General features: G+C 35.9%; 3 protein-coding genes and 1 non-coding gene across 5 annotated transcripts in view; 3 read left to right on the top strand and 1 right to left on the bottom strand.

Annotated features, from left to right (window-relative positions):
• LOC110414839 (protein TRIGALACTOSYLDIACYLGLYCEROL 3, chloroplastic-like) overlaps positions 1–3,890 on the top strand; it is a 7,805-nt gene extending 3,915 nt beyond the window's left edge. The window contains exons 7-10 of one of the 2 annotated variants that reach the window (XM_021426252.2): positions 276–383; positions 2,059–2,146; positions 2,314–2,398; positions 3,403–3,890. In XM_021426252.2, the coding sequence (XP_021281927.1) occupies positions 276–383; positions 2,059–2,146; positions 2,314–2,357 (240 nt within the window). In that variant the 3' untranslated portion in view covers positions 2,358–2,398; positions 3,403–3,890. Of the gene's footprint in view, positions 1–275; positions 384–2,058; positions 2,235–2,313; positions 2,399–3,402 lie in introns of both variants that reach the window. The other variant, XM_021426251.2, reaches the window with a different exon arrangement.
• Positions 3,891–6,748: 2,858 nt separating this feature from the next.
• Positions 6,749–9,537, bottom strand: CLV2 (Leucine-rich repeat (LRR) family protein). The gene has a single exon (XM_021427619.1). The coding sequence runs from the start codon at positions 9,144–9,146 to the stop codon at positions 6,948–6,950; it is 2,199 nt and encodes a 732-aa protein (XP_021283294.1). The 5' UTR covers positions 9,147–9,537; the 3' UTR covers positions 6,749–6,947.
• A 786-nt stretch (positions 9,538–10,323) lies between these two features.
• LOC110415772 (scopoletin glucosyltransferase-like) lies at positions 10,324–11,778 on the top strand. Its single transcript, XM_021427485.1, has one exon. It carries the CDS (start codon positions 10,324–10,326, stop codon positions 11,776–11,778), a length of 1,455 nt encoding a protein of 484 aa, XP_021283160.1.
• Positions 11,779–11,867: 89 nt separating this feature from the next.
• Positions 11,868–11,941, top strand: TRNAN-GUU (transfer RNA asparagine (anticodon GUU)). The gene has a single exon. It is a non-coding gene; the product is annotated as a tRNA-Asn (tRNA).
• The last annotated feature ends 861 nt before the right edge of the window (positions 11,942–12,802 follow it).

Genomic DNA, 12,802 nt, shown 5'->3' with positions numbered 1-12,802 from the left:
AAAAAAAAAAAAAATGCTTGATTTAGTTAGTATGTAGCTAATATTTTAAGGTCTTACAATGATGTTGGATTTCAACATAATGAAGTCTATTTAAATTTCTTTTTCATAGTTAGTTTGACTCGTGCTGAACATCAATTCTCATATGCTATCTGTGCTTATTAATGCTTTTAGCAGTATCATGTATATCTTCTCTTCCATCACCTCCTTTTGCAATGTGAACACATGTACCTTCTAGTTCCCCGCTGATGTCAAATCTAACTTAATGTTCTCTTCAGGGAGTTGAGGACAGGTTACCTTCTGAGTTGTCTGGAGGAATGAAGAAAAGAGTTGCTTTAGCTCGTTCCATAATTTATGATATCACCAAAGAATCAGTTGAGCCCGAGGTATGATAAATTCCTCTCTGGAATGCTGCTTAACTTTCATTAAATGGATGATGGAGCTTTTGTAGTAATCCTTTGTAATTTTGATAAAAAATTTTCATCATTGTACGGCTGACTCATTTAGATGTCTTAAGGTAAACTTATAGATGGTTTTCGAAACCAAATTAATGGCACCATAGGAAAGTGGACTTTCAACTAGCATCCAGTTGATTCTGTTTGCTTTCAGATTTTAATCCTGAACCCTAGGAACATGAAATTTAGTCTGCTTGTTTCACTTTGCGTATAATCTGGCTTGCTCACCTCCTTTTCTTCCAGTTTGTGCAGAGGAGGTGATAATTTATAAAATCAGTTATCATTTGATCTGTCATATGTTTCACTAGCAATAACTGCAAGTTATTTTCAAGTCTTAATCTGTAGTCTTCTATCTCTCTGTCTCCAATCCATCAATCTATTCATCCTCTGCTCTCCCCTGTTCTTCTTTTCAATTTGTTTTAATAGTTTCATTTCATCCTCGTGATTTGAAGGTAGCTAACAAATGAAGAAAGCTGCAAATTTGACCTTTCTCTTGAATTTATTATGTGGTAATGTCTATATGCTAAATTATATGCAGCAGGTTTAGAATCTTTCCTTTTTTTTATAGATGTTGCTGTTTCTTGTGGCCTTTATTCTGGTATTCTTACCAGTTGACTAGAGAGATCTACATTAGAGGATAGAAATATTTTGAAAATTGTGGTTTGATCTAAGCCATAGTGTTAACTGAGTTGCTTAAAACTCCTTATGCTTGTAAGATTCAGTAGAACATCCAAATGGTTTGGCAACTAATAATGATTTATTATTCTAAGCATCATCTGATTAGTGTTCATTTTATCTTCTATAAGGATTCTAATTGCAGAAGGCCAGTAAAAGACTTCACTCAAAGTAGAATAATTAAGAGAAAGCAAGTTGTTATTGTTTTATGTGCACGAGTCATGGGGTAATCTATAGCTCATTTGCAGCTTTGCTCCTGAAATGAGGTCCTATGTTTTAATTTGTTTTATATTGGAGGTAGGTCATATCCTGACTGTGGGTCTTCTCTCTGTGAATTGAGAGGGGCTGGTAGAAAATGTCAAAGCAAGTAGCTTGGAGACCTATGCAAGTTATCTTATCTTAATGTAGTCTACATTTCTGTAGAAAATATTATGCTTATATATTGTGGCCTCAACGTAGAACGTGTCTCCAAGATATGATTACTCTTGGTTATATGTGCCTCTTCAAATTTGCTCATTTTTTTTCCTCTTCTTTATTCTTTTATATGGTAGGAGAGCTTATACTCTAGCTTAGGTGCTTTACATAGAGTTATGCCCCTTTAAGTTTATCATTCTAAGTGCATTCTTTTGGTTAATTATCATAGAAAGTAAACAACAACCATGCTCCTTGACCATACTCGGAAGGGAGAGTATTACAAAATGTTGAGTTCCAATGTTTAAGCAAGTAATGCAATGAGAAGTTTTTAATTTCTCCTAAATGTATTATTATACTAAATTGAGCCAGCTATTGCTTTATACCTAATATGCAATTGATTTCATTCAGCCTTGGTTTTGGTGGGTACCACCAGAAAAAAAATGGTTATGTTAGTGTTTTTTGTCTATAAATCGAGTTTCTTGCTCTCTAATTTGTAACTCTTTTTGCTCCTGGACAGGTGCTTTTATATGATGAACCGACAGCTGGGCTTGATCCAATTGCATCGACTGTGGTTGAAGATCTTATCCGCTCTGTCCATACGAAGGGTGAGGATGCGCTGGGAAAACCTGGAAAGATTGCATCTTACGTGGTTGTTACTCATCAACATAGTACCATTAGAAGAGCTGTTGACAGGTTTTCTGAGATCATGATGTTGTATTGCTTTTGTTAGATGTGGGATGCCCTGCTCAAAGTATCACTTTTCTACTTATAGGTTATTGTTTCTTCATGAGGGGAAAGTTGTCTGGCAAGGAATGACTGATGAATTCACAACGTCAACTAATCCAATTGTTCGACAGGTAATGATTGAAACTAGTTGCAATGAACTAGGAAAAAAATAAAAAAACACTAGTTGGTGGAACACTTGAATATTCTTTTTAATAAAATACTTAGATTCCTTTTGTTCAGTTTATCATTTTGCTTCTGAAATCTAAAAGCAAAGGCGTGTCTAGATATACAAATAAACTATGTTTTTGAATAATTTAAAATAAAAAATTAATTGAATACGAGATGCATGATTTTATTGTTACATGGAACAATTGTGGTTAAATGTGTTACAATTTAAATAGTTTGCTCATCTTAACTTTTTAGTTTTTACTATATGCTTTTTCATTTTAGTAACTTTTGAGGAAGCAAAAATAAGTAGTTAAGGCAACAATTAACTGAAGCTTGAGGTTTTTAGCCTCAAAATGCCTTCAAAATTTAAGTGATTTAAAACAAACCAAAAAATAGGGTTTGCACATTTTTCTTTCGAGGACTGCTAATTAATACAAATATGTATCTGCAAGAGGGTACTGTCATGCACACAGACACATGCATACACAAGGTGTGTGTGAGTGCACATACACATAGGGTAATTGTCCTACTAACACTTCTAAAGAGACAAGTCCTTCTTAGATCATAGAATATGGTGTTAATTTAATTGATATACTCTGCTTTAGGAATTTTTTTACGGCTGAGCTTGTCAGTTCTGAATGCCTATATTCCCACATTTAAACTACTTGTTTCAAGTCTTGTTTATCACTTTCGTTGCCTTACTCGTAGTTGCCTTTTTCCTTTGCTCATGTTGAGTAACTTTGGATTGGTGGAACAAGGATCAAGCTTTGTTTATCTAATATTGCTATTGTTATGTTCATAATTACCTCTCTTGCTCTCTCTTTGCATGACCATTAAGGGCAGTTGGTTTAGTATCTTCTTATGTAGATGCAACATGTTTAGATGAGTTAATACATGCAAACTTTACGTATTTACCAACTTCAAAATGATCTAATCTCATTGCCACACCTTGTCCCCATATTTTCAGTTTGCATCTGGTAATCTGGATGGTCCAATCAGATATTAGAGCTCATACAAAGGTTTTTGGAGATTGAATATGGTCATTGACTTTCTGCTGCTATTGAAGTTGCTAGATAGGGATCCTCAGGAAAATAAGTCAAATGGCACATAAAAATTTTGGCTTCGACAAGAAATCTTGGGCTGTTATATACAATTGTTGACCTCAAGGAGAAATTTTGGCTTTGTTTTTACATTTTGCAGGTCAACCTTGATTTATAAGTGCCCCCTTCGACAATGTTGTTGTAGATCAGGATAGATCTAACCATCAAACTTACAATTATTCTTTTTGTTTCTTTTGTTTTCCCCAAAGATTTACCATGTAATTCTCCCTTTAAGAGTCTTGGGTAGTGAGGGTTGCTTGGTTACAGGTTTAGCTCTAAAATTGAAAAATTGGCCCTTTATGTTGAGCCCTATTGGCTATTGACTATTGCAGGAAAAGAAAGCCGATTTGTGAAAGCTGTTGTGTCACCTTTTTGCCCTTTATTAAAGGCTATATTTCATTTGCATGTAAATGTTATTTAACAAGGTATTAGTTCCAGTAGATTCTTTCTACTCCCAGGGATCCTTGCTTTGTCATGATGGACTGACCATAGTATTTCTTTAGCTAGACCTTGAACATCTCACACGAGGACGAAGCTTACAAATACCCATCTTATGCCTTTGGATTATTAAAATTCTCAACAAAGGAAGAAAAGAAACACAATTTACAGGAAAATGATGAAATAGAAGGAACGGAAGGAATCCATTTTTGGGTACATTATGAAACAGAATTGAATGATGGGAACTTATATAAATCATTTATACCCTTTATTCAATAGTGGGAATTTCAATACATTATGACTAAGGGTTCACCGAATTTAAAGCAAGATCATGTTCATATGCATGATCATCTTCATACACCTTCGCTTGGTCCCAAAAAGAATTAAAATTGATCGACCTTATCAGAAGTTTCAAGCATAGAAATTGTAGAGGGAAGTAGCCAATTCACAACTCAAGTGAAAGGAAAAGCGTTGAAATGTTTCATTCCATAAAACCCAACCTCCCCTCTCGGGCTTCTAAACGTACAAAAAGACTAGCACTCGACAATGACAAAACAGCAGACGCTGACAGAAATTAGCAAGGCCAAATTCTAGCCGTTGAAACACAGCAGCAAAACCCTGGAAAAGGTTCTGCCAAAGCAATGGCTGTCTTATTCTATATCAAGATACATACACATGTGGACCTTTTCTTCTTTTTCATTTGCAGCTGCAGTTTGAGAATCCGCATTGCTTGCACCCGTTCTCAGCTCCAAACCTCTTCTCGGGCCCCTCATACGACCTGCCAATAATGGTCATAAGAATCATGATCTGATTGAATGGTGATTGCAAGAAGACAAATATAAGGTTAAAGACCATAATTTTGGCATGAATGCAAGTCTATGACTATAATGCCAGCATACGTTTTCATTGGGGCAAGCCCGGAGACAGTGGTCTCAGTGGTGGTCTTTTTGAAGTTTCCCAAGTCAGGATACCTGTTCACCATAACAAGACAAAAATATACACCAATCTTCTCAAATTTTACTGTCCATGCAGCCGAGTGTGTGTGTGTGTGTGTATATATATATAGGAAATCATAATAATAAGAAAATAAATAAAATTTTCACCCAATGGAGCCACTACCGCAGCAATCTCCACAGCAAGACATTATGTGAAGCAGACGATCGAGAAACTGGAAAAGCTTTTACGATGAATTTGATTACACAAGTCCCAAGTACATCCCAGGTTGAGCAATCGCAGCTATTTATAATACAGGGTGAGGAAAGGAAGATTGAATGCTCATCGTACAGTATCAAGTAGAGGGCAATGTATTAACCCCTTCTCAGTTCCAAGAAGATAGAGAATCTTGGTTTGGTTAATGTTATGAAATGATACAAACAAGAAGAAATAAGTAAAGAAAATGGATGGAAAAGTTGTAAGACTTTTGGTGTTAGTGCTTTCTTCCCTCTCAGGATACAATCTTTTGGTAGCAAACGCTTGCACTCCAAATCCCAATTTAGAATGAAAAGCACATATTCACCAATTACACCCATTGATCAGGCAACTAGTACCTTTCTTCTGGGATTACTTAAAATATTTTTCTTACATGTTTTAAGTAAGAAGGATCATTGTGGATATAAAATAGGATTTAAGGCCAATTGCTTGAAAACTTTATGCTGTAGGCCCTAAATTATCTTCTGCCACTGATAGTGCAGTAAGCTTTTGTTATTATTGCTATGGAGTTGGTTCATAATTCTCTTCTGAGTTTTTTCTTTCTTCAACTTTCTGTTACTGTTGTCTTTCTTTTCCTTTACTCAATTCTCGCATTTTAAAAATGAGCTTGTTTGTTCATTATTTACGGATAGCCTCTATGAAATTCTTGCTTCTTATAGTGGTATCAACTTTTGGAATTTATAATTTGGAAAGAATAGATTGGTTTAAGGGAGGTAAAGAGATTTGAAATCTACTCAGCCTGTTTAAAGAGAGGAAGCAAAAGTTTTTTGTTTTTTTGAAAGGTATTAAAAGTTAATATTATGTTTGTTTTTAAAGCATTAAAACGAGAGACTTATTGGATATTTAATATTTATGCAAAGATTTGTTTTGCCAATCAATCTTTTCTTCATCACTAGGAACGAAGAAGTTTGGCTTTGGGCGTGAAGAACACTGTCTTAAAGGCTATGATGCCTCTAGAATACAAGAAAGCTTCAAAACTCTACATTCTCCAAGCACAAGTAGTGAAAATGGTTCCATGGAGGAGTTCTTTATATACTTGATGAATATACAGTCTTTTTATAATACAACTCTTGGAGAACAAATGTAGCATTTCCATCAATGGTTAAGCATTGATAAACAAACATAACTTTTCAGAATTGAATGCATTTAATTTACGAAAACTAAAATGGTAGTCACCAATATCAAGTACTTGCTCCACCAAGATTACTTAATGAACTTCTTCCTTTCTAATGTGGAGTAAATAAACCCACCAATGTTCTGAACTACCAACACCACTAGGATGACATACCCAAAATCAAGTCACCTTTCCCCTTACTAATCTACTTATAGAACCCTATGGGGGAATGGGATACTTAAATTTGAACCCAGGAAGTGGGAACTATCATAAATGACCAGTTATTAACTAAAAGGAGGAGAAAAGGTTTTGAAAAGGGCATACATAAGTCTTCTAAGCCCTTTGGCTTCCCTTTGATGATAAAAACAGATGCTTTTTGTTTCATCCCAAAAGATTGCAGTTCCACAGGTATTTAAGAGAACAAGTTCATGATTGAAATGAGAATCTAATCATTGACATCAAGCCATTAAATCTTAATAGATAGAAGCTGTCGTACATAGAAGTGTTAGATTAAACATTACCGGATAAAGAGAATCTGATCTTTGAGATGTCATACCTTCTAATGTTTTGAGCAGTAGTTTAAATCTCAGTAAGAAAAGTAGCCCCCTAAAGTAGAGAAATGTAAATGTATAGAAGAACGCCTTCACTGCATTAAAATTTTGTCTGGAGGATGTAACTCCTTGCTCGAGCTGAACAAAAGAGAGCCACAACACCAAAATAGAAACTAACAAAAGCACTTACACAGAACACCCAAACCAATATTGGTCCCTCAACTTCTTCAAATGTCTTCCCAGGCACGGCAGGGAGGCTTGCTCTGTCACAACCCTCACCAGAGGTCTCCAAACACAAATCAGGATTACCAGCAAATGCTCCTGGGAATCTCTGATATCCCTGGTCATCAGGAACAGATCCTGAAAAACTGTTATATGATAAATTCAAGAATACCAGATCTTTAAGGGTTGAGATGTTTGCAGCGATCTGGCCGGATAAGGAATTATGTGACAAATCCAGGACCCTTAAGTTCCACATGTTCTCCAAACTTGGAAGCTCACCTTCGAGAAAATTATAAGATAAATTCAGATATTCCAATCCTTCTGCTTCAAATAGAACATCTGGAATCTCACCACGTAACAAGTTATCAGACAAGTCAATTCCAACTGTTGAAGACACCTTGTAATTGAAGCTTAATTCACTACTATCAATGACCATGACAGAAATTTTTATCTCAGCATTTCTCATTGCAATAAATGGTTCTTTAGGTGCTCTATCACTGTTTCCATTGTTATTGTGGAAGCTAATGTTGAAGCTACCATCTGGTATGACACCTGAGAATTTGTTCCCAGATAAATCGATCATCTGGATTGCTTCAAAAGTGAATAGCCAGCTGGATATATTCCCACTGAATTTGTTCTGATATAGGGAGAGATACTTGAGGTTTGACCATTTGGTAATTGCATCGTTCAGTGTTCCAGAGAGGTTGTTGGAGCTAAGATCTACAATCTCTAGTGATTTTAACCCTGCCAAGGTTAGTGGGATTTCACCAGAAATCTTGTTGTGGCTTACATCCAATATCTTCAAGCTATCCAATGCATCAAGCTCAGGTTGAAGTTCACCAGAAATATTGTTGTTATTGAGCATCAGTGCAAGCAGCTGAAAGCACCCAACGATGTCCAATGGAATTGAACCTGATAAGAAGTTGTGCGACAGATCAATTACTTGAAGATAGGTCAACTTTCCAATCCTTGCTGGAATTGCCCCTGTAAGGAGATTATGAGAAAGAAACAATGCTTGCAAACTTTTCAGCTCGGTGATCCTCAATGGGATTTTACCAGAAAAGTGATTGTGAGAGAGGTCCAGAAGAACAAGGCCCGATTTTTCTGTTGCCTCTGCAATTTTGCTAGGAAGAGGACCTGATAAATCATTGAAACTCAAGTCCAACACAAGCAACTTTTCTGTAAACACAAGTCTCGGAGATAACCCATAGCTCAGGTGATTAAATGATAGATTAAGGTGCGTCAATGCTTCCAGCGAGGCAATACAAGTAGGTATTCCTCCCACAAGAGAATTGTTAGCCAATATCATAACTGTAAGACTCTGAGTAGAAGCAGAAAAACAAGGCAAAGTACCAAATAACTGATTCGAAGCAAGATTAAGAAACTCCAGTGACTGATAATACTCATGAATATTGCCTGATAAATGATTGTCTCCAAGATCCAAGTGCTTCAAAGACTTCAAGTAAAACACGCTTTCAGGTATCTCCCCATGAAAGGAATTCGAACTCAAATCAAGTTTTTCCAGATTGCTGGAAAAATTACCAATCCACCATGGCAAAACGCCACCCAGTTCTCGGTTTGCATTCAACACAAGTTCTCTTAATTGTCTAAGCCTCACGATATCATCAGGTAGAACGCCACTAAAGCTATTGTGACTAAGGTCAAGAGTCTTAAGACTACCCAATGAACCAAAACACGTTGGAATCGTGCCATTGAAGTTATTCTGAGACAATTTCAAGTATTCAAGAAATGACAGTTCACATAAGCCAGGGTGCACTTTACCGGACAAATTCATGTTAGCCAAGTTCACAGAAACAACCCGACCGGTCCGGTTTTCACAAGAAATACCGGTCCAGTTGGTGCAGTTTGGCCCAACCCAGGTTTCTAAGCTCTGGCCAGGGTCTTTAACGGATGACCTGAACAATAACAGTGAGGCTTTGTCTTCTGGGTCAAGATCAAAACACTGAGACAGGTTAAAAGAACATAGTGGTAGTATTATCAAGAGCAAGAGTGGCAGTGTATGTAATTCTGAGGGTTTCCAGGGGTGAAAAACAGTAACAACCCATTTCAGCTCCATGAGTGAAAACAAACTCAGAACTAAAACTAAACTGTGAAACTACTTACAGTTATGGAAGCTAAAACGTAAAACCCATTTCTTCTGATGCTCTATAAAAGCCTAAATATTTCGAGCCATGAACTAAAACTGAAGAGTAAAGAACAGCAGAGTGGCAGAAGAAGAAAAGAGGGAGTTTCACAGGGATGAAAATCTGGAACCCATGTTCTTGTTCAATGGAAGAAAAGGAATTTCAACAAACAGGAAGCTGAAAATGCATTCAGAAAGAAAGAGAGAGAGAGAGAGACTTACTAGTGAAAGTGGAGAATTTTTGCAGCTAAGTGGAGGCATGTGAGTATGTTCTACTGAGGAATAATAACGCAAACATTCTCTTTTTCTTTTTCTTTTTCTTTTTATCTTTCTAATACACTAAAATGGGAACTAAAGTAAAATTAAAGTGGAAATCACTTTTATTTAGTTATTCCTTTCCTTTTTTTTATTATTTTATTACATGAAATATTGTTACATGTCATAAACTTTCCTGTACTGGGCTGTACACACATTCATATCCAAAATGTTATGGGCCTGAATAGGAAACAGATGAAAAGTAACTTGCTCTTGTGCTGTTGTGTGTGCCAGTGCTAAACAGAATGGTAATTGGCTGCTCCCATTTGAATTCATTATGCAGAGACCATAAGGTAAACGCATAAAGATGAGGATGTTGCTGCCGGGGAAAAAGTTATTAAGACTGGGACTTAAACAAAACAAATAGACTTCCAAGTAGATTGAGATTCCCTGCCAACCTAGTAAACAAATTAGTAGGTAATTTACACATGAGAGAAGCATAAAATAATGAATATGGACTTGATGTTAGAAGTTGATTTCCTAATATTTTATTGATAAAATAAGTCAATGAAGATGGGTGGTTGTCTGTTCTATGTCATATTTGAGTTAACTATGACCTTTTCACATATCTTCCAGGGTAGTTATTAACTATAAGTATACTTGCACTCCAAGCAGACAGACTCACGTCACCCATCACGATATTTTTTTGTGCTTCAAGCACCTGTGTCTTAGAATAACGGGGTTTTCATTGGTTTTCCGTCATTTGCTTTGTGTATAAATAAGGAGGTTTTTAACTTTTACTTCACTTGCCAAATCAATTTACTCCTGTCCTGTTTCTTCCCTTGAACCAAGCTAAATGGCCTCAAATTCACGCCAGCTTCATTTCATTTTCTTCCCACAACTTGCCCATGGGCACCTGATCCCAACAGTGGACACGGCTAGACTCTTTGCTATGCATGGAGTAAAGGCGACTATTGTTACTACTCCCCTTAATGCTCTTCTCTTTGCCAGCAAAATTCAAAGAGAAAAGCAATTGGGCTTTGACATTAGTACCATGGTAATAAAATTTCCTGCATCTGAGGTAGGCCTGCCTGAAGGATGCGAGAACGTGAGTTCCATCACTTCACAAGAAATGACACCAAAGTTTCTCAAGGCCGTCACCCTTTTCCAACAACCACTTGAACGGATCCTCGAAGAGCTCCGCCCCGATTGCCTTGTGGCTGACTGGATGTTTCCATGGGCTACTGATATTGCTGGCAAGTTTGGGATCCCAAGGCTGGTTTTTCATGGAAAAAGCTCCTTTGCTCTTTGTGTCGCTGATAGCTTAATACGCCATGAACCCTTCAAGAAGGTCTCATCTGAATCTGAAGCCTTTGATGTGCCTGGCCTTCCGGACCAGATAACGATGACGAGATTGCAGCTGCCAGATTATATTAAAGATACAGCAGAAACTGACCGGAAAAAGCTGATGGATGAAGCTATCAAATCCGAGTTGACAAGCTATGGAGTCATAGTAAATAGTTTCCACGAGCTAGAATCAGCTTACACACAACACTATTCCAAAGTTATGGGAAGGAAGGCATGGCAGGTTGGTCCTGTTTCACTCTGCAACAGGAACAACGAAGATAAAGCCGAAAGAGGAAATGCAGCCTTCATTGACAGAGATGAGTGTTTAAGATGGTTAGACTCGAAGAAACCCAACTCAGTTCTCTACATATGCTTTGGAAGTATATTCAGGACTTCAGCTGCTCAGCTAAATGAGATAGCTAAGGGCCTTGAAGCTTCAGGACAGGATTTCATTTGGGTTGTAAGAAAGGTGAACGATGAAGACAGAGAAGAATGGTTGCCAGAAGGATTTGAAGAGAGGATGGAAGGGAAAGGTTTGATAATTAGGGGATGGGCAGCCCAGGTTTTGATTCTTGATCATGAAGCTGTAGGAGGGTTCATGACCCATTGTGGATGGAACTCAACAATAGAGAGTATAACTGCTGGGGTGCCAATGGTTACTTGGCCAATTTGTGCAGAACAGTTCTGCAACGAAAAGCTGATTGCAGAAGTTCTGAAGATTGGAGTAGGCGTTGGAGCCAAAGAATGGTGTAGATGGGGAGATGATCCCAGTACAAAATTTAAAGTAACCAAGGAAGATATAGAAAGGGCAGTGAGTCGGGTAATGGTTGGTGAAGAAGCTGAGGAAATGAGAAGCCGAGCTAAGGAATTGAAAAATATGGCGAGGAAGGCTGTGGAAGAAGGTGGATCATCTTACTCTGATTTGAATGCTTTGCTAGATGAATTGAGGTTGAATTGCCCTTGAACAGATCAATATGTATCAGAAATTTTTTCTTAATTAGTATTTTATAAGAAAATATAGTATTGTTGGAAATAAATGAATATATATAAATGGCTGGAGTAGCTCAGTTGGTTAGAGCGTGTGGCTGTTAACCACAAGGTCGAAGGTTCAAACCCTTCCTCTAGCGAAATTGATTTTTCTTAATTGAAATTTCTATTCAATTAAATTTTTTCAAAATTTTTGTTAATTGACTAATTTCACATTTTTCCTTTTCAATTAAATTAAATTTTTTATTAATTGATTAATTTTACATTTTTCCTTGATTGAAATTTCCATTCAATTAATTTTTTGTAAATTGATTAATTTTTTCTTGATTAATTTCACTTGAAAAAATTTAAGAAATTTTTTCTTAATTGATTAATATTTTCTTAATTGAAATTTCTATTTACATAATCTAGGTCTATAATTTAACTTGAAACAGCATCTTTCAAGTAGATTTGTCAAAATAGGCTTAACCCATTGATTCAACTTATTTGTAATTGAAAGTAATGTAAACTGAGCTTGAAAATTTAAGCTCATATTAAAACCAAACCTAAATAGGTCAACCCATCTGGTCAGTAGGTTAAGGTGAGTTGGGGCAAGTCAAAAAAAATAATTTTATATATTTAATTGTATAAAATTAATAATTTAGTTACCAATAATATTGTTTATTTTATATATTTCAATATCTTTAATTTTTACTTATCAAATTAATAATTATAGTTTAGATTAAAACTCATTATCTTATTTTCTTTAATGATAATTAATATTAGATCTTGAGACATTATTGCTGTACAAACAAAATTTAAATATTTTGCTGGAGAATGAAAATTTAGAAGGACATAAATAAGTCTTGAAGTGTCTATTTATTTGGTTATATATTTATGTTTATGGGATGATAATTTGTGTTAAAGATTAAAACTTTATTTATATAATTTATTTACTTATTTATATTTTGTGTAATTTATTTGTTTGTAATATATTTTTATTATTCAATTTATAAATTAAA

Source organism: Theobroma umbraticum, unplaced genomic scaffold, assembly GCF_002168275.2.
Source record: "Theobroma umbraticum cultivar Fairchild unplaced genomic scaffold, ASM216827v3 scaffold_147.0, whole genome shotgun sequence".
In the NCBI taxonomy this organism is placed as follows: Eukaryota; Viridiplantae; Streptophyta; class Magnoliopsida; order Malvales; family Malvaceae; genus Theobroma; species Theobroma umbraticum.
The sequence above is the reverse complement of the archived record's forward strand: the minus strand, read 5'-3'. Positions and strand labels throughout refer to the sequence as shown.